Source organism: Emydura macquarii, unplaced genomic scaffold (genome assembly GCF_026122565.2).
Source record: "Emydura macquarii macquarii isolate MOO-44397 ecotype Brisbane River unplaced genomic scaffold, CSIRO-AGI_Emac_v2 contig_573, whole genome shotgun sequence".
Lineage (NCBI taxonomy): Eukaryota > Metazoa > Chordata > Testudines > Chelidae > Emydura > Emydura macquarii.
The window spans coordinates 659,729-679,395 of NW_027130710.1; the positions used below are offsets into that span (position 1 = coordinate 659,729).

The 19,667-nt window shown below is 55.2% G+C and overlaps 1 protein-coding gene across 1 annotated transcript; it reads right to left on the reverse strand.

Annotated features, from left to right (window-relative positions):
* Nucleotides 1-197: 197 nt before the first annotated feature.
* Nucleotides 198-16,256, reverse strand: LMAN2L (lectin, mannose binding 2 like). The gene is made up of 8 exons (XM_067540280.1): nt 16,127-16,256; nt 15,651-15,769; nt 12,479-12,596; nt 11,101-11,183; nt 7,259-7,420; nt 7,044-7,158; nt 5,673-5,792; nt 198-5,035 (listed from the first exon to the last, which is right to left on the reverse strand). Exons 2-8 carry the CDS (start codon nt 15,732-15,734, stop codon nt 4,893-4,895), a joined length of 825 nt encoding a protein of 274 aa, XP_067396381.1. The 5' UTR covers nt 15,735-15,769; nt 16,127-16,256; the 3' UTR covers nt 198-4,892.
* Between the last annotated feature and the right edge of the window lie 3,411 nt (nt 16,257-19,667).

Below are 19,667 nucleotides of genomic sequence, written 5' to 3' on the forward strand. Positions count from 1 at the left end.
TTCCCCGCCAGCCGGCTGCAGGGCCTGGAGAGACGCCTGCCGGCTGCACGCAGAGGATCCGTCCCCTCCCCTCCCCGCTTGGATTTCCCACCCGCACACGTCCCTACCCCTGCCATGCAGGCGGCTGGCTCTGTCTCACCCCCCCCCTCCCAGCCGTGCTAGCCCCCCTTCTCCGCTGGCATGAGAGCCTCCACCTCCTCCTCCTCGCACTGGGCGTGAAGGGCCGGGGAGCACCCGCCGGGGAGTCTGGCACCAGAGTTCAGCCGCCGGGACAGGGGCAGAGAGCACAGACGCAGCCCTACGCGCCCGGGGGTCATTCTCTGGGCCAAGAGGGGCCAGGCATGGAAAGGACGCCCTGCACCTCGCTTTGGGCATCACACAGAGACTCTCCTTACGTTGCCTCAGTCGAGCCAGCCAGGGCAGCAGAGGACCTACAGCCAGGGTGGTGCTGCCGCCGTGACAGCAAGCGAGCTGCAGGAGTTATTTCCGCCCAGCCTGCAGGGAGAGCCCTCGCCTGGCCCGCAGCTCTCCTCCCCTCCTGCCAGCGAGGCTTCGGTTCCGTGCTTATTGCCCCCACACAGACGTCCCGGTGGGGCCAGCGCTGCATCGGCCGGGAGCACCAGTGCCTCCACGCCCCTTCCGGCGCAGATCAGCTCTGCCAAGGGCACAGCTCCACTGCCACGCCGCCAGCAGCAGGCAGGTGGGGTGCGCTGACAGCATGAAATACCAGGAGCCAGCATGCTGGAGGGGCTGAGCCGCACGTGACCAGGAGGCTAGAGACCGCTGAACGCCCGGCTGGTACCCTCCCGGCACGTCCCTTCCTGACTGTCTCTCCTCTAAAGGTATTCAGTTCTATGGGTCATGATCACAACTCAGCTGTTCTCAGCCCCCCAGTCACTTGTGCTGCACACAGAGGGGGGCTGGGAGTCAGGACTCCTGGGTTCTATTCCCACCTCTGCCCTGGACTTCTTCCATGACTGGAGTGTCAGAAATGCTGCACAGCTTCTAGTGAGTCCGGCCCTGAGCCTGTCTGTGCACCTGCTTCCCCACCCGTGAGGGGCTTTCGCCTCATTTCACCAACCGGCACAGCACGAGCGTACGCACGAGAGCTTGTGCCTGGACACGGGGGTTGGTGCTCAGGAACAGACAAAAGCAAGCGTCCTGCCCCGTGCTCTGCCGGCAGCACTGGGATGGCCTGGGGAAGGAATGAGATGCCAAGTGACATCGGTATTTTTCCGGACCTCGCCCCTGGCCATTTCAGTGGCCCAGATGAGGTGATCCAGGTAGTCCCTACCAGCCGCAGCAGGAAGGCATTCAAAAGTGCATCTCTTCCTCATGCAGCTCCTCCCAGCCCTCTGTGCTCACCTGGAGCTTGGCTTTAGAGACCGATAAAGCCGGGCAGCCGGCAGAGAGGGTTAAGTGAAATGCAGACCTGCAGTGTTGGACACTTGTTTATTTCCAGGACACCAATTACACTTGTCGAAACAGGCACACGTGCACACAGCTTGGTTGATCAGGTAAAAGGCTTTAAAAGAGGCAAAAGTAGAACCGCTGCTTTCAGGCTGCACTAGTGCCTTGTCATGTATAAAATCTCCCCGCTCGCCCCACCCCCAGTAACTCTGCCATCCTCAGAACAGGCTGCTCAGATGGCAGCCGGGGGAGCCGCTGTATCTCAGTCAGACCTGGCTGCAGAGGGAGGAGGGTAGCACCCATCACGGATTTTCCTACTGAGGCCAGAGCAGTGGGGTCATTCCACAAACACGGCTGCAAGGTTCTGAGCTGGGTCGGGGAGGGAGGTAACGTGGCTGGACAACTCAGAGGCTGGATCTCAAAGAAACACAAACAGGTATCGTATCTCAGCCTGGCCTGGTGGTTCGAACCACCACGCTGTGGCCTGCCGCCACTCCAACCTTCAGCAAGGCCACGTCATCCTGTTAGAGCAGGGACCGAACTCAGCAGGACACCCGGAGTAAGTCACTCGGCTTCCCCAGGCCCTGTTTCACCCTCCCAGCCAGCCCATCAGATAGCACCTGTCCTCTGCACACAGCCCGCTGAGATCCCTACCCGCACCTTTGCTGCTGAGAAGTCGCTCATGCCACCGCAAAGGCCATCGAATGAAGGGTCCAGCCAGCAGCATCCATCTGGAAAACAGCCAAACTGCCCAGCCGGGGCCAGCACTGGTGAAGCTCAGGATCCCTTCTGTCAAAGGTGCTGGGGATTGTTGCGCAGCACAAGCTGGGGTGGGGGTTTCATCTGCTTCCTGATCAGGCCACGTTACCACCTCTAGAGCGGTGCTTTGGTTAGCCAGCCTGTGCTAGTGCCACTGGCTGGCCGCCTGACGAGCAGAGCAGCACACAAAAAGAGGGTAGGGTTCACACAGAAATCAGTCACCAAGACTTACAAGTGACTGGGGATTTGGGCGCCCAGACGGAGCCCCCTGAAAGGGGCCTGGTTTTCACAAAGGGCTGGGCGCCTTGCTCTGAACAGGTAGGGTCTTCAATGTGTCAAGTTGTGCTCCCAAAAACTGAGGCACTTAAAAAGAAAAAAAATAAATAAATCGCGAGTCACTTGGGAAAGTCTCGGCCAAGAACCACTGGCTGCTCTTGGGTGCGGAGACATCAGGGATCCAGGATTTTCCACCGTGACAGGAATTTCCCAGGTGGTGATCTTCTGCATCTGAACCTCCTTCCGCTCACGGGGCAGGTTCCTCTGAGGGGTCTGAGTGTTTCCTCTTCCTCGGGGTCAGCTCAGAACTTCCTCGCCCATCCCCAGAGACGGCCTCACGGGCAGGAGAAGCCATCAGGGCTTGGTCACACTACTGTTGTAACAAGGCCACGCTATCCAGTTCAACATGGTTGGCTCGGACAAGGTTAGAACATGGTTCTGGTGTGTTTAACCACACATGAGCCAGACAAGCCAGAAAATCCTCCACATTGAGCTACACGGCTACAGCCTATTTACACTACAGTGCCACGGACAATGTGTTCCAAATTCCAGGGGGCCTGGTTACATCTGGAGATGTTCCTGTATTCTACCCCCCTCCGCATCTGTGTTACGTGTAACTCTGCACCATCAGCAGGACGTAGAGAGAGCAAGAATCCATGAAAATCCAGCAGTCACTGAGGTAGGAAAGAACTAACCCTCCCGGAAAGGCAGCAAAAGGTTTGTAGAGATCGGTCCTTTCTTTCACAGCATGCTGAAGTCTGACGAGCACGGCTAAGTTCTCCGCCAGGCCAATCAACCCTTCGACCTTCCTTTGCCAGGACACTTCCGAACTCCTACTGAAAGCAGCCAGATCGGTGTCCTTCGGAAATACACGGGGACAGGCTTCCATGTGCAAACCCCGACACGGAGTTTGTGGGTGAGGAAGAGAGAACCGACCCTTTGTCAGATTACACCTACACCACGAACAGAACAGGTGACATGCAAACAGCCCCCAGGCAAAGGGCTGGCTCCAAACCAGAGGTATACAGCATTGCATGCAGACAGTGATCCAGCGGCGGGAGGGACAGGCCCTCCCGACAGAGCAGCAAGTGCTCAGGACACTGGAAGCCAGTGTTAAAACAGATTCACAGATGTGGACAGCAACATGACGACGTGAACCCCACCCTGGCAATTTAACCTGGTTCCATGGGAAATGGGTCAGGACTAGCCGCTCCTTGCCCACAAGTCCCAGGCCCAGCGTCATGCTGGCCCTGCACACACACGTCCTGGCCTTTGTGCAATTGGCCCAGGACCCAAACAGGGTTTCTCAAACTAGCTTCGTCTCCAGTGGGCAGGGAGACTTTTTAGTGGCTATTTCAACAGCAGCAGCAAAACCCCCGCAACCTTGACGGGAAAGCCCCACTGTAGGGGAAGAGGTGGTGAATTATACGCTAGCAGCGGCAGAGTCGAGGCACTGAATGAAACCAGCTCAGGTCAATTTCCATCAGAGTCAGTGTGTGGAAGAGCAGCGCTTTGCCTTGTCTTGTGGAAAAGGCAGCCTGTGCCAGCCCTCGCGCTGGGATATAAGGCAGGATCAGGGTGGCACTGGAAGGATACTGAGCCAACATTTGCATTTATGCCCAGACCACATTGGGGTGACGGTAAAACAAGGGGTTTTCCTTCAGCACAGCTGCCAGTTCACACACTTCCAGACGAGGTGCAGCGGCAAGACACACACTGGATGTATTTCATTCACGGTGCTATGGCAAAACCGGGACTAGAAGGATAAAGCCAGCTGGGGCAGACGAGCTGGGCCTTCCCAACCAGCCAAGCCATCTGGGCTTGCCCCAGAAAGGCTGCCCGGAGGGAGAACACAGGCCGTGAGCAGAGGTGGCTGTGGGCCAGGGCCAGGCTAGCGTCCTGCAGGGGCCGGCTGTGGATAGAGCACGGCTACTCTTCTCAACAAAGCAGGGTTTGGTTTTGGCCAAGTTTCACCCTTAAGCCAGAGGCTCGTCCAGGATTTCACAGTCTTCAGTGCCTGGCCTCCAAGCCACGGCTCAAAAACACCCTGACACCACGCGGTAAGGCTCAGCCCCACGGCAGTGATCCAGCATCCAGCTCCACCCACCCCAAGCTTCTCCCAAACACCTCGCAAAGCAAGAGCTCCTGGCATATCTGTCACTTATCAACCTCCCGAGTCTGGTCTCCTTGACCCACTACGTGTCACGTGAAGTCTGCGATCCCGGACATGTCCACTCCTGCCGGGAATCCCAGAGCTCGGAGAGAGATGGCAGGAAGCCCCGTTGGGGCCAGCGAAGCAGCAGCCATCCTAAGGGGCAATCGGTCACGCTGGGAAGTCTAGGATGTGCTCACAGGGACTTCTCTTTGGCTAGCCGCTGGCACGTGTGCCAACCCACTCCAGCAGAGCCGCTGGTCTTCCAAGGGCAGGAGTCGGACAGGAGCCGAGGTCAGTAGAAGTGTTTCCGGCTCTGTTCCTGCCATTTGTTGTAGACAATGACTCCGATGACGATGGCAAACACCAGCGCGACCAGCGAGAAGAACACGATTAAGAACAGGGCCAGGCCGCTCATGGGTTCCAGCGGGGCCTCCACTGTGGAGCAAAGGCAGAGGGGCACAAGCCAGGGTTAGCCATCCCAGCTACCGCATGCCCAGAGATGACTTCGCGCGTAGCTGGGTTTTACTTGCATTGCCTGTCTCTGCAGTGTGCAGGTAAGAGCACCACCCCCCGGCGCTTCCTCCAAGAGGAGGCGCTCGCATTCCTCCTTAGCTATGGGATGTGGGTTGCGCTGTCTAGGGAAGATTTCAGAGAAGTGAGATATGCGGGGGGCAGCTCAGCCGCCTGGCGCAGAGAGACATGCACTAGCCTGCAGAGGATCTCAAAGCGCACACGGGGGTTTGGCTATCTCCCTCCAGAAGAGCTCGCCACCTCGTCTCCAGTGCTTGGCAGCAATGGGGCACGGCTGTGCGCCAGGCCCACCTAGTCCTCACCAACCTCCCAGCTCGAGCCAACACTGCAGAGAGGCACGAATGTCTCTTGGGAATCTTAAAGCAAAGGGACAGAAGATCAGACCAGCGATCCATCTAGCCCAGCATCCTGTCTCAGCCAGCAGCCGTTTCAGAGGAAGGGGTGAGAACCCCGCCTGATGAACGGAATAACCTACCCACCTGGGAGGCCATGTACTTGGGGATTCCCAGCCTTGCACCTCACCAACCTGTGGGCTACTCACCGCCGGGCAGTTTCATGTTGTCCACAGTGGGCAGAAACACTTCTTTATCCCGCTTCTCCTCCTCCGGGGTCCGCTCGACCGTCAGCTGGTAGAGTTTCAGGGAAATGATGTCGTGGTTATCTAGGGGCAGGAGAGAAACTTGTTCTTAGACAGCATGCAGGAACAGGAATCTTGGCCAGGCTGGAAGAGGGAAACACTGAACATCTGCTCACGTGGAGCCAAGCACCCGCAAACGGAGCCAGCAGAACTCAGCTCTTCAGGGCAGGGATTGCCATTGTCTGGCTTTGGACAGTGTTTAGCACAATACACTTTTCCACAAGGGGCCTTTAAGCCATTTAAATTCAAGCTGAGAACCGAGGAGCTGCTCAGCTGGGAGCTCTTTGGTCAAGTCCACTCAAGTCACCTGAAGGAAGCAAATTAGAATTGCCTTCCCAGGTGTTCATTTCCTTGGCTCTTCTGTAAACCTTACCAGAACTCGACTGCCCCAGGCAGCTGCTCCAATTCCCAGAGCATTCAGCCAGGACTTCGGAAAGAAAAGGAGCTTTTGTTGGAGCAAACAACGAAGCCAGGCATTGGTGAGCAATGTGCTTTTGTGGAGGTTTCATTCAAATCTGTCCTAAGCTGGCTTGAGAACTGCACCAGCAGACGGGACAGGTCTTTCAGGTATCATGGCATAAGCGGGATGGAATTCACACGGCTGTTACTACAGGCCAGACAGCTGTGCCTCAGCAGTTCCAAAAACCCACCCAACCGGTCCCCTTGCCTATACTGGAAGGGGAAGAGCTAAGGACACTTGAGTCGTAAAGCTGAAGACTTGCCATGCAAAACAGCATAAGAGGGATGAGTGGTCAAAAACCCCCGTGTCCGTCCCAAGGCCACCGTCTAGTCGCAGGCCGTGCCTACAAGAGGTTCTGCTGCAGGCACCTCGTCTCTAATGCACCCGCCAAAGGCAGGGAGTGGTGGAGGCTCAGGGTGAGCGAGTGACAGGCACGGTTGTATTTTAAATACTCTGAATGTTTATGCACCGCCCTCGATGTTGCAAAGTTCAGGTGCCCCAAGCCTAGAAGTGTCACCCATGAACTACTGGGGTTCCACTAAACACAGAAGAGGTGCCATGACCTGCCTGTGCCCCTTTCTGCCTTGTGAACGCACCAGCCGTTCAGGGCCAGAGGTTAACGACATGGCTTGGGTATTTGCAGAGGGGTTTCAGTGCCTTACGACAGACAGGTGCCTGGTGGGGTTTTGTAAGTCCGGCCCGCGTGACTCCTGAAGGCAGGGCCAGCGCCCAAGTCCCTTTGGGTGCAGCAAGCATCAGAGCCCAGGTCAACAGACTCCGGCCCACAGGGCCCCCGTTCAGATTCAGAATGGTACCTGAGAGGTCTCCTGTGACCGACGAGGTCCCGAAGAAGTATCCCCGTGGCAGGCGGACCCCCGGCACGTCAATACAGTCCCGCCACTCGTGCTTGCCGTCAATGTCAATCATGATCTGAAAGACAGGCGGACACTTCGCTCAACCTACAGCGACCCAGCCCAGCCTCCACCCCCAAAGCCGATCTGGGCAGAGGGCACGAGGAGGCAGCACTCACCGTAAGCCGCCTCTTGACATAGCGGATCACCAGGAAGGTGTCATGGTTGAGGTTGCGGACCATGGCCGTGCAGCCGCCCAGCTCGGTGGGCCGCCCATCCCGGTCATGGTCATAGGTGAGAGAGCCGTTGTTCACCATGGCAGAGAGGTAGGGGAACACGCGCTACAGGAGAGAGGGGACACGGCGGCAGGTTACAGCTCTGCGGGGGCCTGGCGATACATGCACGCAGCCAGCGGAGAACATGACTTCACAGCAGACACTGACAGCGCGACGGGTTGAGATACAGACACACAGGAGCCTCAGTCAGCCAGAGCTCCCAGCCAGTGCTAGAAATTCACACCCAGCCCCGCAGGAACTGGGACTGCAAGGAAGCAAAGTGTCAGCAAGAGGCGCCAGACTGACTGATCCCTCTCCCCTGTGCCTCATCCAGACTTCGAGGGACCCAGGCCTAGAGACAAGCACGGGCTCCATCGCCAAGGCGTGGGCTCTCTACAGAGCGGGCCACAACTCCCCATTACCACCAATGGCCAGTGGGTGTGTGGCGTGGACACCTGTCCCGTCGCGCTCCTTTCACACAGCCCAACCGCTGGCAGGCACTTGTGATTGGTGCCGCGGAGCTGGGCTGTCCTTGAGACAGCGACCTCCAGCTACCACCGCCCAGGCTCCCCATCCAGCCAGGACACTGTTTACACTCCTCCTCTCACCCCCAAGCCGGGGGTTGTTTTATTAAAATCCATTCCACCAAGAAATGCTCATTGCGCATCAGCCTGGTTCCAGCACACCCACTCCCGTCAATAGGCGACGCTAACAAAGGTCCCAATGGGAGAGTCCTTTCCCAGGTCAGATGTTCCCTCCTCTATCTACTAGACAGTGAGAACGTGAGCTGAAGCAAGCTGTGCATGCAGACCTTATCCCCAGCATAATACTGCATAGCAAGGAGAGACCCAGCAGGTGGGAACAGAGCTTTGTTTATTCTAAAATTAAACATTAATGCTTTAAAAAAAAAAACAGGGACCCATCAAAACAGATGAGTTAGAGAGCTGCAACGTCTCCCCCGCGTGTATGAACTGCGCAGTGCTGAGGAGACGCTCCCAGGCAGACACAGATGCATCAAACCCACGGGGAAACAAAGACCTGAGTAAGGGACTTGGGGAGGCAACACACGTATCCCTTTGCCCAGCTAGACCTTCAGGTCAGTGGAAAGTAATCAGCAGCCCACATGCACGGGTCACTTGTCAGAGGGCTCTGAACCAGCTGTCCTGGCCGCAGCCAGCCAGCTAAATATTTCTGTAACTGGCACCGCGCTTCCCTCACCCAGCAGGTCACAAGCACCCTAGAAGCGCCAGTGACGGAGAGAGAGGAGGGGACTGTGAAGCCTGAAATGAGTAGGTGAGCAGCAGCAAGTACCTGATTTCCAGGGGTATACCTCCTCTTCTGAGCCTGAGTCCAGAAGGTTATTGAGAGCAAGAAAGAGCACAGAAGCAAGACAGAATCACCACCAGACAGTTTACTATTAACCTGCAAGCTGGGAAGGAATTTCACCCTAGGAAACACCAACGTTGTCCTCCTGCCAAGACTTCAGGGTGCACTGCATTTTGCAAGTCATGTGCCAAACCCTTGGATACATGGCTGGAAAGTGCCAGTGACCCAAGAAACCCCCCCTGTATTCCTGCCCAGTTTACACCCTTTATTTCCCTTCCCCATCCCGCAGCACAAAGCCCCATTAACCCAGAGCATGCACGCCAACTGCTTGGCTGAAATCACCACCAGCCCCGCAAGCCACCCATATCTAGCAACCATAACCCATAGCTACAATTCCTCCAGCAGCCTTAACTGTGTCCATCACGCCCGAATGAATTACAGCAGGGCCCCCACCTTACACGCGGGGCGTGAGAGATTTAAGGAAAGAGGGAGCAGCTGTTTCCAGGCGTTATTAGAGCAACTTGACGATGTCTTGTCCAGCGTTACTGCACCTCTGGCCGCTCTCTCTGTAGGAGGTACGTGTTCACAGCTCAGGAAGTGACGCTTGGCCTCTTTGAGGCACATATCCCTGCGCTAATGACAGTCCCATGGCCACCATTGCCCTGTGGAGCTGGACGCACGAGCCCAAGACGCTGACTCCCGTGTTTTCAGGCGGGACCGAGCTCTGTACCCATTCCCTGAGAATCTGATGCAGCGCCACAGATGTCAATAGAGTTCCACAGCATCAGAGATCAGACCTGGGCCTGGGCCCAATCACAACAGAATAAAAGCCTCCATGTATTAGAACAGTAACCGGAGCCAGCCCAAATCGGTGGCAGTAGAAAGGCTGTAGATACTTCCTGCAGCATGGCTCAGATTATGACCTTCACCATCCACTAAACTGCAAGTAGGATCAGTGACCTTATGGCTTCTCCAGCTGCCTGGCATTACTAAGACCCAATCTGAGCGTACAAAGGCTCTGTACAGAGGAAGGGCAGGCCGGTATTAATGTTTGAACCAAACCTGACACTTATTCAAGAGCTGCAGATCTGTTTAAATCAGGTTCAAGGTCAGAAGCCAACTGCATGGATGAGCTGGTGAGATCCTGGACTCTAAAGGAATTAGCAGGAGGCTAATTTGGGATTAATTCCAAGCAGATCGGGGTGGCTGGACCACAGCCAGGAATTTGCCACAAAAAGCTTGGAACGAGCTGACAAATTCTTATCTTGTGCAAAATCTGAAAAAACTGTTCCAAAAATTTTTCACCCCTTGGCTGTTTGGGTTCCTCCCTCTCACTTTGGGAGAAAAATCCCAAAAACCTGAAACAAAACCTTGATCGATGCCCTTTGAAATTTTCTGATGAAACAAAAGAAGTTTCCTAAAAATGCTCATTTCCTCTGCGAAGCCGGTTTGCAGTGAAAGCACATGTGAGCCCAGCTCTGATACATGCACTTCTTAGGTTAGTCCACAGGTGTTTCAGTAATGAACAGCAGCACTGCCTCACTATACAGCCCTAGCGCACAGGGGACCGTGGGGACCAGATGTTCTTCAGAACAGCTGTACAGAAGGGCTGTGCAGGAAGGCGGGGGCAGCTGGTACCAGGGGCTGGCATTTGTGCCACTGTGTCATTACACTACAGGCTCCTGCTAACTAGTGTCCACATGCTTCATACAGCTTCCGACCACCAGCACCCACTTGTTAGTGGTCCCCATTTCCCTCCGAGATTTGAGTACAACTGCTTCTCGCTTCCTATCATTATTTCTCCTTTCCCCATTTCCCCTTGCAAAGTGTTCGCAGCCATTGCTGGCCTACACCACATCCTAACTGGTGTGTGCAGACTGCAGACACCGGCCTTGGGCAGCGAGAGAATGCCCCCCACCACCAGAGCGCACTGCAGAGCAGCGATGCGTAATACGGGGAGGCTGCGATGAGGAGAAACTAAGCAGGATCACTCAATCCTCGCCAGTGTTCCTCTACACCGGATGCCCTTCCACACCGAAGGGGCTGCAGAGGGAAGTCAACTGGGCTGGTCTGCAGCCCCCTCCACGTATGAGGAGCTACTCGCCTCCTGCGACTCACCCTGGAGAGGGAACAGCAGGAAAGACAGAAAACAAAAAACCAGAAGCGAAGAGAAACAGAAGCGGTAAAGCAGCGGTAAAAGCCGGTGACCGAAAGCTGCAGCCGTGATGACCCAGAGAGGATGCTACGTTCAGAGCCCACTAGACTGTTCTGCAGCTGGAATCTCTAGCACACACAGCTGCATTTCAGCTCCGAAATACGGCCATTGCCTTTTGAACACGCTAACATGCCAACTCTGGGCGCACAGCAACAGTAACAACTTCACCCCCACCGCCCTCAGAACTGCCGCAGGGCCGACTTACCTCCTGCTGCTTCTCCTCATTCGGGTAGGTGTCTACAAACACCCCCAGCCCCAGAAAGTTATCCTTGCTCCCAAACACAGGCCCTGGAACAGATGGCAGAGGGTGAGCAATGGGAGACAGCTTCTTTCCTGCTGCCTGATATCGCTCTTTCCTAGAGATGGGATGGAGGGGCGAGTGCTTTCCACCTTGTGGGGAGTAGATTTACACCCCCGGGCCATTGACGGGCCCTCATCTAAGAGTAGAACAAGAGTAGCTTGAAACGGTTGCAGTAATATTTGGTAGAGCGTCAGCCACCGACACGTTTATGTCCCTGTGGCCAGCGAGAACCAGTGGGGTGGCCCCCAACTTCACGAAATGCCCGTTCGAAGGAGTACGCCCCTACGGATCGATGCCAGAGCTGCCGCCAAAAGAAGGCTCTGCTTGGCACCAGTAACAGCTTGTAAGGAATGGTAGCAAGTGGTATCGGTTGAGTCACCCTCTCCCCGTAGGAGCCCCAGGGGATTCCATTCCTTTACCCTGGAGCCCCCTCCACCTCACAACATTTCGTGTGTAGAGAAATGCAGGGTCCAGCGCGCAGGATACAGGACCCGTCCTCGGCAGTCTTGGATTCTATCCCCAGATCCGCCAGTGGCCTGCTGGGTGACCCTGGACAAGTCCCTGCCACATCTGTGCCTCTCTTCCCCCATCTGTCTAATGGAGACAGCGACACCCACCCACCTGGTGAATCATTCTGAAGTCTGCGTATCGGGAGTGCTAGATATCAGAGCTCTTTATTAAGAACTCAGGAGGCAGGTAGGCATCCCCCTTTGACAGCTGGGGAAATGGAGGCACAGCTGAAGTGACTTGCCCATGGTCAGTGACAGAATGCAAGTGTTCCTGGCCTCCAGGCCCATGCTCAGCCCACTAGGATGCTGCCCTTCACAGCTCAGCTTAGAAAGAAAACCTGATTTCCAGAGGTTTAGAGCCGCTGCAGCCTCCATCCCTGCAGCAGGAACGGGGATTACTTTGCACCTCTGAAAATCAGGGCAGGAAGTTTGCAATTGCAGGGCTCAATTTGCAGCCATTCTGGACGCCTCAGAGCCCCCGTCAATGGTCACCCCAAGCTTTTGCAGAGTAGATTAGAATTAGCTAGACTGGTTCACAGTCGCTCCTTGCTCCCTTCTTGTCTGCCACTGCAAACAAGCGCAAAGTGGCACCGACTCTGGGGCAGCAGGTACGGCAGCAGCTGCAGACAAAATGTAAATCCACAGCCCTGGATGCCACCAATCTGGCCAGCGTGTCTGTGCAGGGACAGGAGAAGGCAGGCAGCAGAGGCTTCACGCAACACTTCCCCTTGAAGACCAGGCCTCCATGGAGCACTTGGCTGAGAGCATTTTACCTGGCTGCATGCGGTCCTTGGTGTACCAGATGGCAAAGCCGTCCCCATTCAGGTTCTTCTTGCCTTGCCCGTGGATTTTAAAATGGACCTGCATCTCCCAGTCTCTCAGGTAACAGGGCTGCAAGAGAGGACGGAGGAGAGCGTGTGCAGCAGTCAGAGGAACTTTGGCAATAGAATACCCACCCGTCACAATTCACAGCCCCGCCTGCTATTGTCATGCAGGCAGATAACATTAATGACGGACATGGGACACCATGTCAGCAGGGAGCTGTTCCCTCCAGATAGGGAGAGACAGCTGCAATTGGTTGCAGTGTCCCCTGCCAGACAACAAGCCAGGGCACCAAAACACACCCACTACCTCATGGAAAAGGGCTAGCCTTCCTTAGCACAAACACATCTGCTAATGAGCCCAACAGAGATGTATTCTTGCTTTCTCTCTCTTGCCAATAGGGTGCATTGCCCTACCTTTTGTATTTCAGCAAGAGTAATTAATCACAGGGGGCATGATTAAAATTAGGGAACCATGAATTTAAAACAAAGAGCTTGATTCTGATCTCACACTGTTCTAAGCCGGGAGTAACTCCGTGAGATCAGAACCCAGAGTGGCTTGGATTTCATCATTCTAGATGAGCCAGTTTGCCCCATTACGAACACCAGATAACGTGTATAAGCAATTAGGGGCAAAGCATATAATAGAACTATTTGTAGAGTCACCCAGAATGGATAGGAATCAGCACTAGACAGACACTGACTCCTGGACTCATACCATATGAACACATTCAAAATAAAGGGACACTGCCCACTTCAAAGACACCTTTGAAAACTCATTACAAGATCATCACAATCTAAGACTGAATGGAGTTTAAGAATCTAATCCATTTTTCACGACATAAGCAATTCAATTTTCTGTATTTCATTCAGCTAGAGCAACGAACCTACCTGCCCGTTTAATTTTAAGTTGATGTGAACCACAGCCACTTCAGGGGAATTATAAATCCAAACAGAAACACTCGGCGACATTTTACAACTGTTCAAAACGCTACATTTGGGTCCGGACTGACCAGATTACAGCCCTTTTAAAGGATTTTATATTTATTGCATTTACATGAGAAAGCCCAAGAAGATCCAGAGTCAGGAGACATTTGCCATAGTGCCTATGGTGGGATCTGATCGCCAAAGGCAGCAGCATTGAGCCAATGGATACGTAACAAATGTAGCTAGCAACTCCTTGTCGAAGGCAGAATCATAACAGTCAATTAACACGTGTTCGTATTAGAGATATGCATTTACATCACACAGACAATTTTACCCCGATGTGGGAGGCCTCTGACTACCCGGAGAAAATGTGTACATCTCTTATAATAAAAGGAGGCAGCTGTCCAACACACTCCAAAGGAAGCCTCACTTAGGCAGCAGGATAAGTAGATAGCTGAGAGATGTCTGACTTAGAACTGTCTCACTGCATGGCTGTTAACTGAAGGGACTCTGTCCTCCTGAGCAGAGTATCCCTGACACAGTGAACAGCAGCAAGAGCACTGACCTGGAAAGGTTATAGCGCCTTTGCTCTTGCAATAAGCTACCTTGGGTCCTAGCATGGAAGAGATTGGGAAGCACTGTTTGCAATTCCACCACAGACTGAAATCCAGCACGCACTACGGCATGATCCTGCACCATGCGAATATAGGCACGACAAGATGCTGGGCATCACATAAGACCCTAAAAAGATAGCCTTGTCTGCCTCACAGCAAGCCCTTGTGTGGCCACATCACATCCAAGAGACCACACTTCCCTTTGCCTCGCAACTGCACTCACCAAGAATGGGCATTTTTCAGCTTTGGAAAGAAGTGGGAACCACATATTGTAATGCAGAGAAACACATTCAAAACTGAAGGCTTGGCGGCGATTGGAGCCAGGACATCATATATGATTATTTTTTTAAAGTAAAGTCCACTATAGGCACTATGGCAATATAAACATTAAAGAACAAACTGCAGCAAAGCAAGGTAAGACTATACGAATTTGTGAGAGGGGCCCAATCAGATTTAAGCTGAGAAGGCCTGCGCTGAACAGCACAGGAATTCCTTCAGTTATCCCAAGGAAAGATATTGACCATGAGACATTTTCTGGCTCAAACTCCAGCTTTTCACTTAATAAGCAAATTATACTCACTCCTTAGGCAACATTTAAGTTAGAGAAACATTCAATGAGAGCTGAATTTGTGCCTCAAACTGACAGCCACCAAAGAAAGGCAGAGAACCCAGGTACTTGGTGGGTTGTTGTTTTCAGATCCCAGTGGAACCTCGGCACAGGGGAGCAGGGAGATGTCAGAACAAGTTACAGGATAAACTCAGGGGCACAATTCATACTGGTGTAACAGGTACAGCTCCACTGACTTCAGCTGAGTTGCAACTGCTTAGATCAGATCCGCATTTGGTCCAGCGTGCGTATACAGTTCACGTTTCCCCAAAACAAAAAGCCTCTTTCTTAGATCACTGTCTTTGTGAGACATGGATCTTAATCTACACAGGATCTAAAGAACATGCCACTAACGTACCACAACAGAGTGCTGATCCTGCGTGGGATCTCTGGGCTATAATAATGATAATAGGGTGATTTAAGATCAAATTCTATAATAGAAATTGGCGAGACCACTGCCCGAGAGCAAGCCATTTCAAAGCACTGTCTTTTTGTGCTTTTAGTTAAAGGACAAACTCCGTGGAACGGATCATCGTCACAGGGTTAACGACCTCTAGTTGCAACACAGAAAGCAGACCCGCTGCCAAGACTCTGGTTTGGAAAGAAGCAACTATTGATCCTTTTAGTAACGGGCTTGTTTCAGGTTAACTGCAGCTGGGGCGTTTTGCACAACTAGTCCATAAATAATCTGCCTGGCCAATAGTTTTCATTAGAGCAATCTGCTCCTGAGGCCCATCCACCCTGCACTGGGCTGGCACCAAGGATCTTCACCATCAGTGCACCACTTCTTGTGAGCTGCAGCAGCAGATCCCCTTGGCTCCACGAATCAAGCCATCCCGCTTACCATCTTGGTCCCCATCACCATCCTGAATGCAGACACGTGGGCTGCATCCCAAAGACAGAAATCACCTCTGCACGACACGCAAAACCCGGGCGCGCCAGCGCTCCTCAGGCAGCTAGAGAACATCCTCCTTACCACTCGGTTCCAAACGGCCCCCTGTTTGCTCTGCATGTCCGGCGTCAGGCGCACGTACTGGGTCGTGACCATGGCATTGCCCATGAGTTCCCAGAGAGAGGAGCTGGACGATCCGACAGCTGCGGGGGCAGAAGGGAAGCGTTTGCACCAGGCATAGGTCGGTAGGGAGCATCACCTGCCCTTGGGTCTGCCTCTTCCGCCACCTCGCCCCTCTCATCCGTCTGCCCGCCCAGCCCCGCTCCTGCTCGGCCTCCTCTGCGCCCAGAGCCCCACCGGCCCCCGCCTCTCCGCACCCAGGGCACCAGGCACCATGTGCACTCGCCTCCCCGCACCCACCGACACAGCTCGCTCCCCAGCCCCTCGCCGCCTGCTGCTGCCCGGAGCCGGTCACCGCCTAGCCCCCGCCCCGCCAGCTGCCCACCGAACTCCGTGCCTCAGTTTCCCCTTCCCACCGCCCCAGCCCCCCCGCCCCGCACCCTGGTAGGGCTTGGTCAGCGAGTGCTCGCGCTTCAGGTGCTCCTCGGTCTGGTCGCCGCGCGCCCCGCGCAGCAGTAGCAGCAGAAGCAGCCCCGCGAGCGCAGCCCGCCGCCACCCCGCTACCGCCGCCGCCATCTTTCCCCAGGCCCCCACCGCCTGCCCGCCAGCGCCCGCCCCCTGCCTTCTCATTGGCTGCAAGGCGCCCCGACCCAGCTTCGCCGTTGGCTCCCCTCCAGGCACCGCCCACCGATGCGTCTCGCGATGCTGGTTGGCTAAGGAGCGCATCCGTCACTCGGCCGAACGAGACGAGCCGCTCTCGCTCATAGGCTGCCCATCGGAGCCCCGCGAGGAGCTCTGGGAAATGTAGTTCCCGCGCCGCTTCTGGTCACGGGGGCTGCTTCAAGGGACACGACGCCCCCCACCCCCACCCCGCAGGGGCCGCCCGCCGCCGGTGCGGGGACTGGGCGGGGCGGAAGCTGCTCAGACCCAGCGCCGGGCCCTGGGTTCCCCAGCAGGGCTGTGACGCCGCGACGGTTGCCCAGCGACATGGGGTCAGTGGCGTCATAGAGACGGTTGCCTAGCGACACGGGGTCAGTGGTGTCAGAGGGACGGTTGCCTAGCGACATAGGGTCAGTGGTATCAGAGGGACGGTTGCCTAGCGACATGGGGTCAATGGTGTCATAGAGATGGTTGCCTAGTGACACGGGGTCAGTGGTGTCATGGGGACGGTTGCCGGGAGAGATGCAGTGACAGGCCAGCCATGGTGCTGGGAACCAGAGACCCTCACATGGCTGATCGCCGCTGACTGTGCCTCCCTGCCTCAGTTTCCCCATCCAAGTGCCACTGTTGCTGCTGGCGGGTCCATCATCCTTCCGCGAGGCCGGGCGTCAAGCAGCCCAGGGGGCTTGCGGAGCCTATGCCCAGCTCAGCGGGAAACGATGCACAGGCTATTTCACACCTGCCATCGCCGCCACGGCTCCCCGGGCAGCGGGTCTGCGTTGCCGACCCCGCTGTCTGTGGGGAAAGCAGAGCCCGTGTTCTCGGCTGGAGCACGTGATGTCCAACTGCCCACCCTGCCCGAGACTCTCTCGCCTTGGAAGGCCAAAGCGATGCCACAGGAAGGGGGGAGACAAAAGGGGAACCAAGCGCCTTTGCTGAGGTGGTTGTTTCAAGCAGGGGAATAGAAACCAGCTGACGCAGCCCTTTCCTGGGGCTTTCTCTGAACAAAGGGGCCTGTTGTTTTCTCAAAGGCTGTTCCTTTGAGGAGCGAAAGAGGATGCTCCCCTCGGGTGTGGCTAGCAGCTCTGAACACGGGGGTAGCCAGACTGGTTCTGCCCTGGGTCCAGTTTGTCCCGTCTTCTGCCTATGACAGTGGCCCGTGAGCATGCTCTCTCAGCCTGGCTATTGGCATAGTTCAGTGCAGATGGGGAAAGGGGCTGGAATTTGCTGCTGTACCGTGGCAAGGTACCTTTACTGCTGGCACTTGAACGCCCCACCCCCTTTGTTCCCGAGCTCACTCGGGGTGGTGCAAACTATGCTGCTTACACAGCTCTGCCAGTGCCTTTCAAGCCTGACCTGCTGCACCACCTTGCTGTTCCAGTCCTGGATTCCCCGCACACCCAGCCCTGCCAAATCCTGAGCCGGTTACTCCGGTCCTGCATCCTGCACCCATCCGGACTCACAGCATCCCTCCCTACTCCCACCTTGGCCCAGCCCTAACAGAGGTTGAGCGCCAGCCACTTGTGACTTCACCCAGGAGCCCAGCTCTCCCGCAGCAAAAAGCAGGGGCTGCATTAACCAGTCTAGCGCCGTGGGCTTCCTTCCTGCCCTTTCTGCCTCAGCTCAAGAGATCCCTTACTGGGAATTCTCTCTCTGGTCCTTGTTGCTATAGAAACACATTCCTGTGGACCATTGATTTCTGATGGTGCATTCGAGGTTACGTTCCCCAAAGGCGATCCATTAATTACCACTTGCTTTCCACTGTGCAAGAGGAGGCCTGAGGCCTGGCTCTTTCCGTTCCCTGTGGTTGGATCACAGTAAAATCAGGGGCTGGGGAGCAGGAGAGGAGCAGGATCAGGGGTCTGCAGACAGGTCAGAACTGCCCAGCGAGTGATCTCCTCTTCCTGGTGAAATCCAGGGCAAGGCCAGTGAAATCACCAGCATGAGCGAGAGACAAATCAAGCCCTGCTGCTCTAGGACATCGCACGGGGCAGTGCTGGTCCCAGCAGGAATTCTTCACACCTGCCTGAAGGAGCTCCTTGCTGCAATGGGTCCAAAGGGGTTGGAAACCAAGCAGAGCCACTGCAAAGCCTGTGTTTATATAAGGCCCCCATGCCAGTCAGTATCCTCATTAAAGTCAGGGGCACTTTTTCTGGCACTGTTGGGAACTTTCAACTAGAAATCCATTTCCAGTCTTTAAAAGGGTATCCTGCCATTGTTAACATGCACTGGCTTGTTACGGCAGAGGCGCAGTGCTTTGTTATCGTAGGGTGCCACAGCAGTTGCTTGCTATGATAGGGTTCTTTGAGGACACAGCTCCAGTTAAGTGGAATGAGCATAATGCTGGGCGTTAGGACCTCTGCCTTGCGGTGAGTCGTGTCACCGTTGCAGGGCCCAGAGCAGCCCCCGGGTGCAGTCTGTCTTAGAGGAGTCAGATCTGGCCTCCTTACCCCCTGGAAAGGCTGAGTGAAACCCCTTGCAGGAGGTGAAAACTGGGGCAGGATTTCCGTGCCTGCCCTGGAATTGACTCCGGCTCATTGTGAGATATGCAGGCTCCTCGGGGCCTTTCCCATGCACTGTCCTGTCTTTGAAAATCTCTGACTCACTCGCTTTCGGTTTGTTGCATCAGACACTGACTCTCCTGGAGTGCTGCTACCATGAACTCACCTGGTAGCTGAGCTGGGGGGCGGCAAGCCAGCCAACTAGTCACTAGCCCTGCAGAACTACCTTCATCCCAACATCCCCACCCAGATCTGCTTTGTGCAACTCAACCTGATTCAGTTGGTGGGCTCGACTGGCCGCACAGGGGCCAGGCACAGCAGCTAAGGACCATGGGCTGTTTAAAAATACCGGGGAACTTGTCTCAAGGGACCAACCAGGTTGTTTTCTCCCTAGTCATTGCGGGGTCAGGTTGAGCCGATCTGATGCACCTGGCAGGGTGAACAAGGTTGCTGAACAAGGTAGCATCAAAGCTGCTAAAGGAGAAGTGAGTTCTGCTCTGTGCTTCCAAACCTTTTATTTATTGAAGAGTTCTGAGCAGAAACAAGCTGCCGGTGCTCCGTGTTCAGTCCCTTAAATGGGAACTGCCGGTAGTTGGGCAAATGAGCCAGAAAGGTTTGGCTGGGGCCGTCTAAGTGCCTAGGGGCCCTCTGCCGAGATGCTTTTTTAGTGACGTCTTGTACATCCGTCCTAGTCACTGCATCCCGACCGAGCACCGCCTTTCCCCCCTGCCCGCCGCCTGTTGGCGTGTTACCTAGCCAGGGGTCTTTGTTCTCCAGCATTGGAAGAGCAGCCTCCTGGCATAAGTCACCATGTTGACCC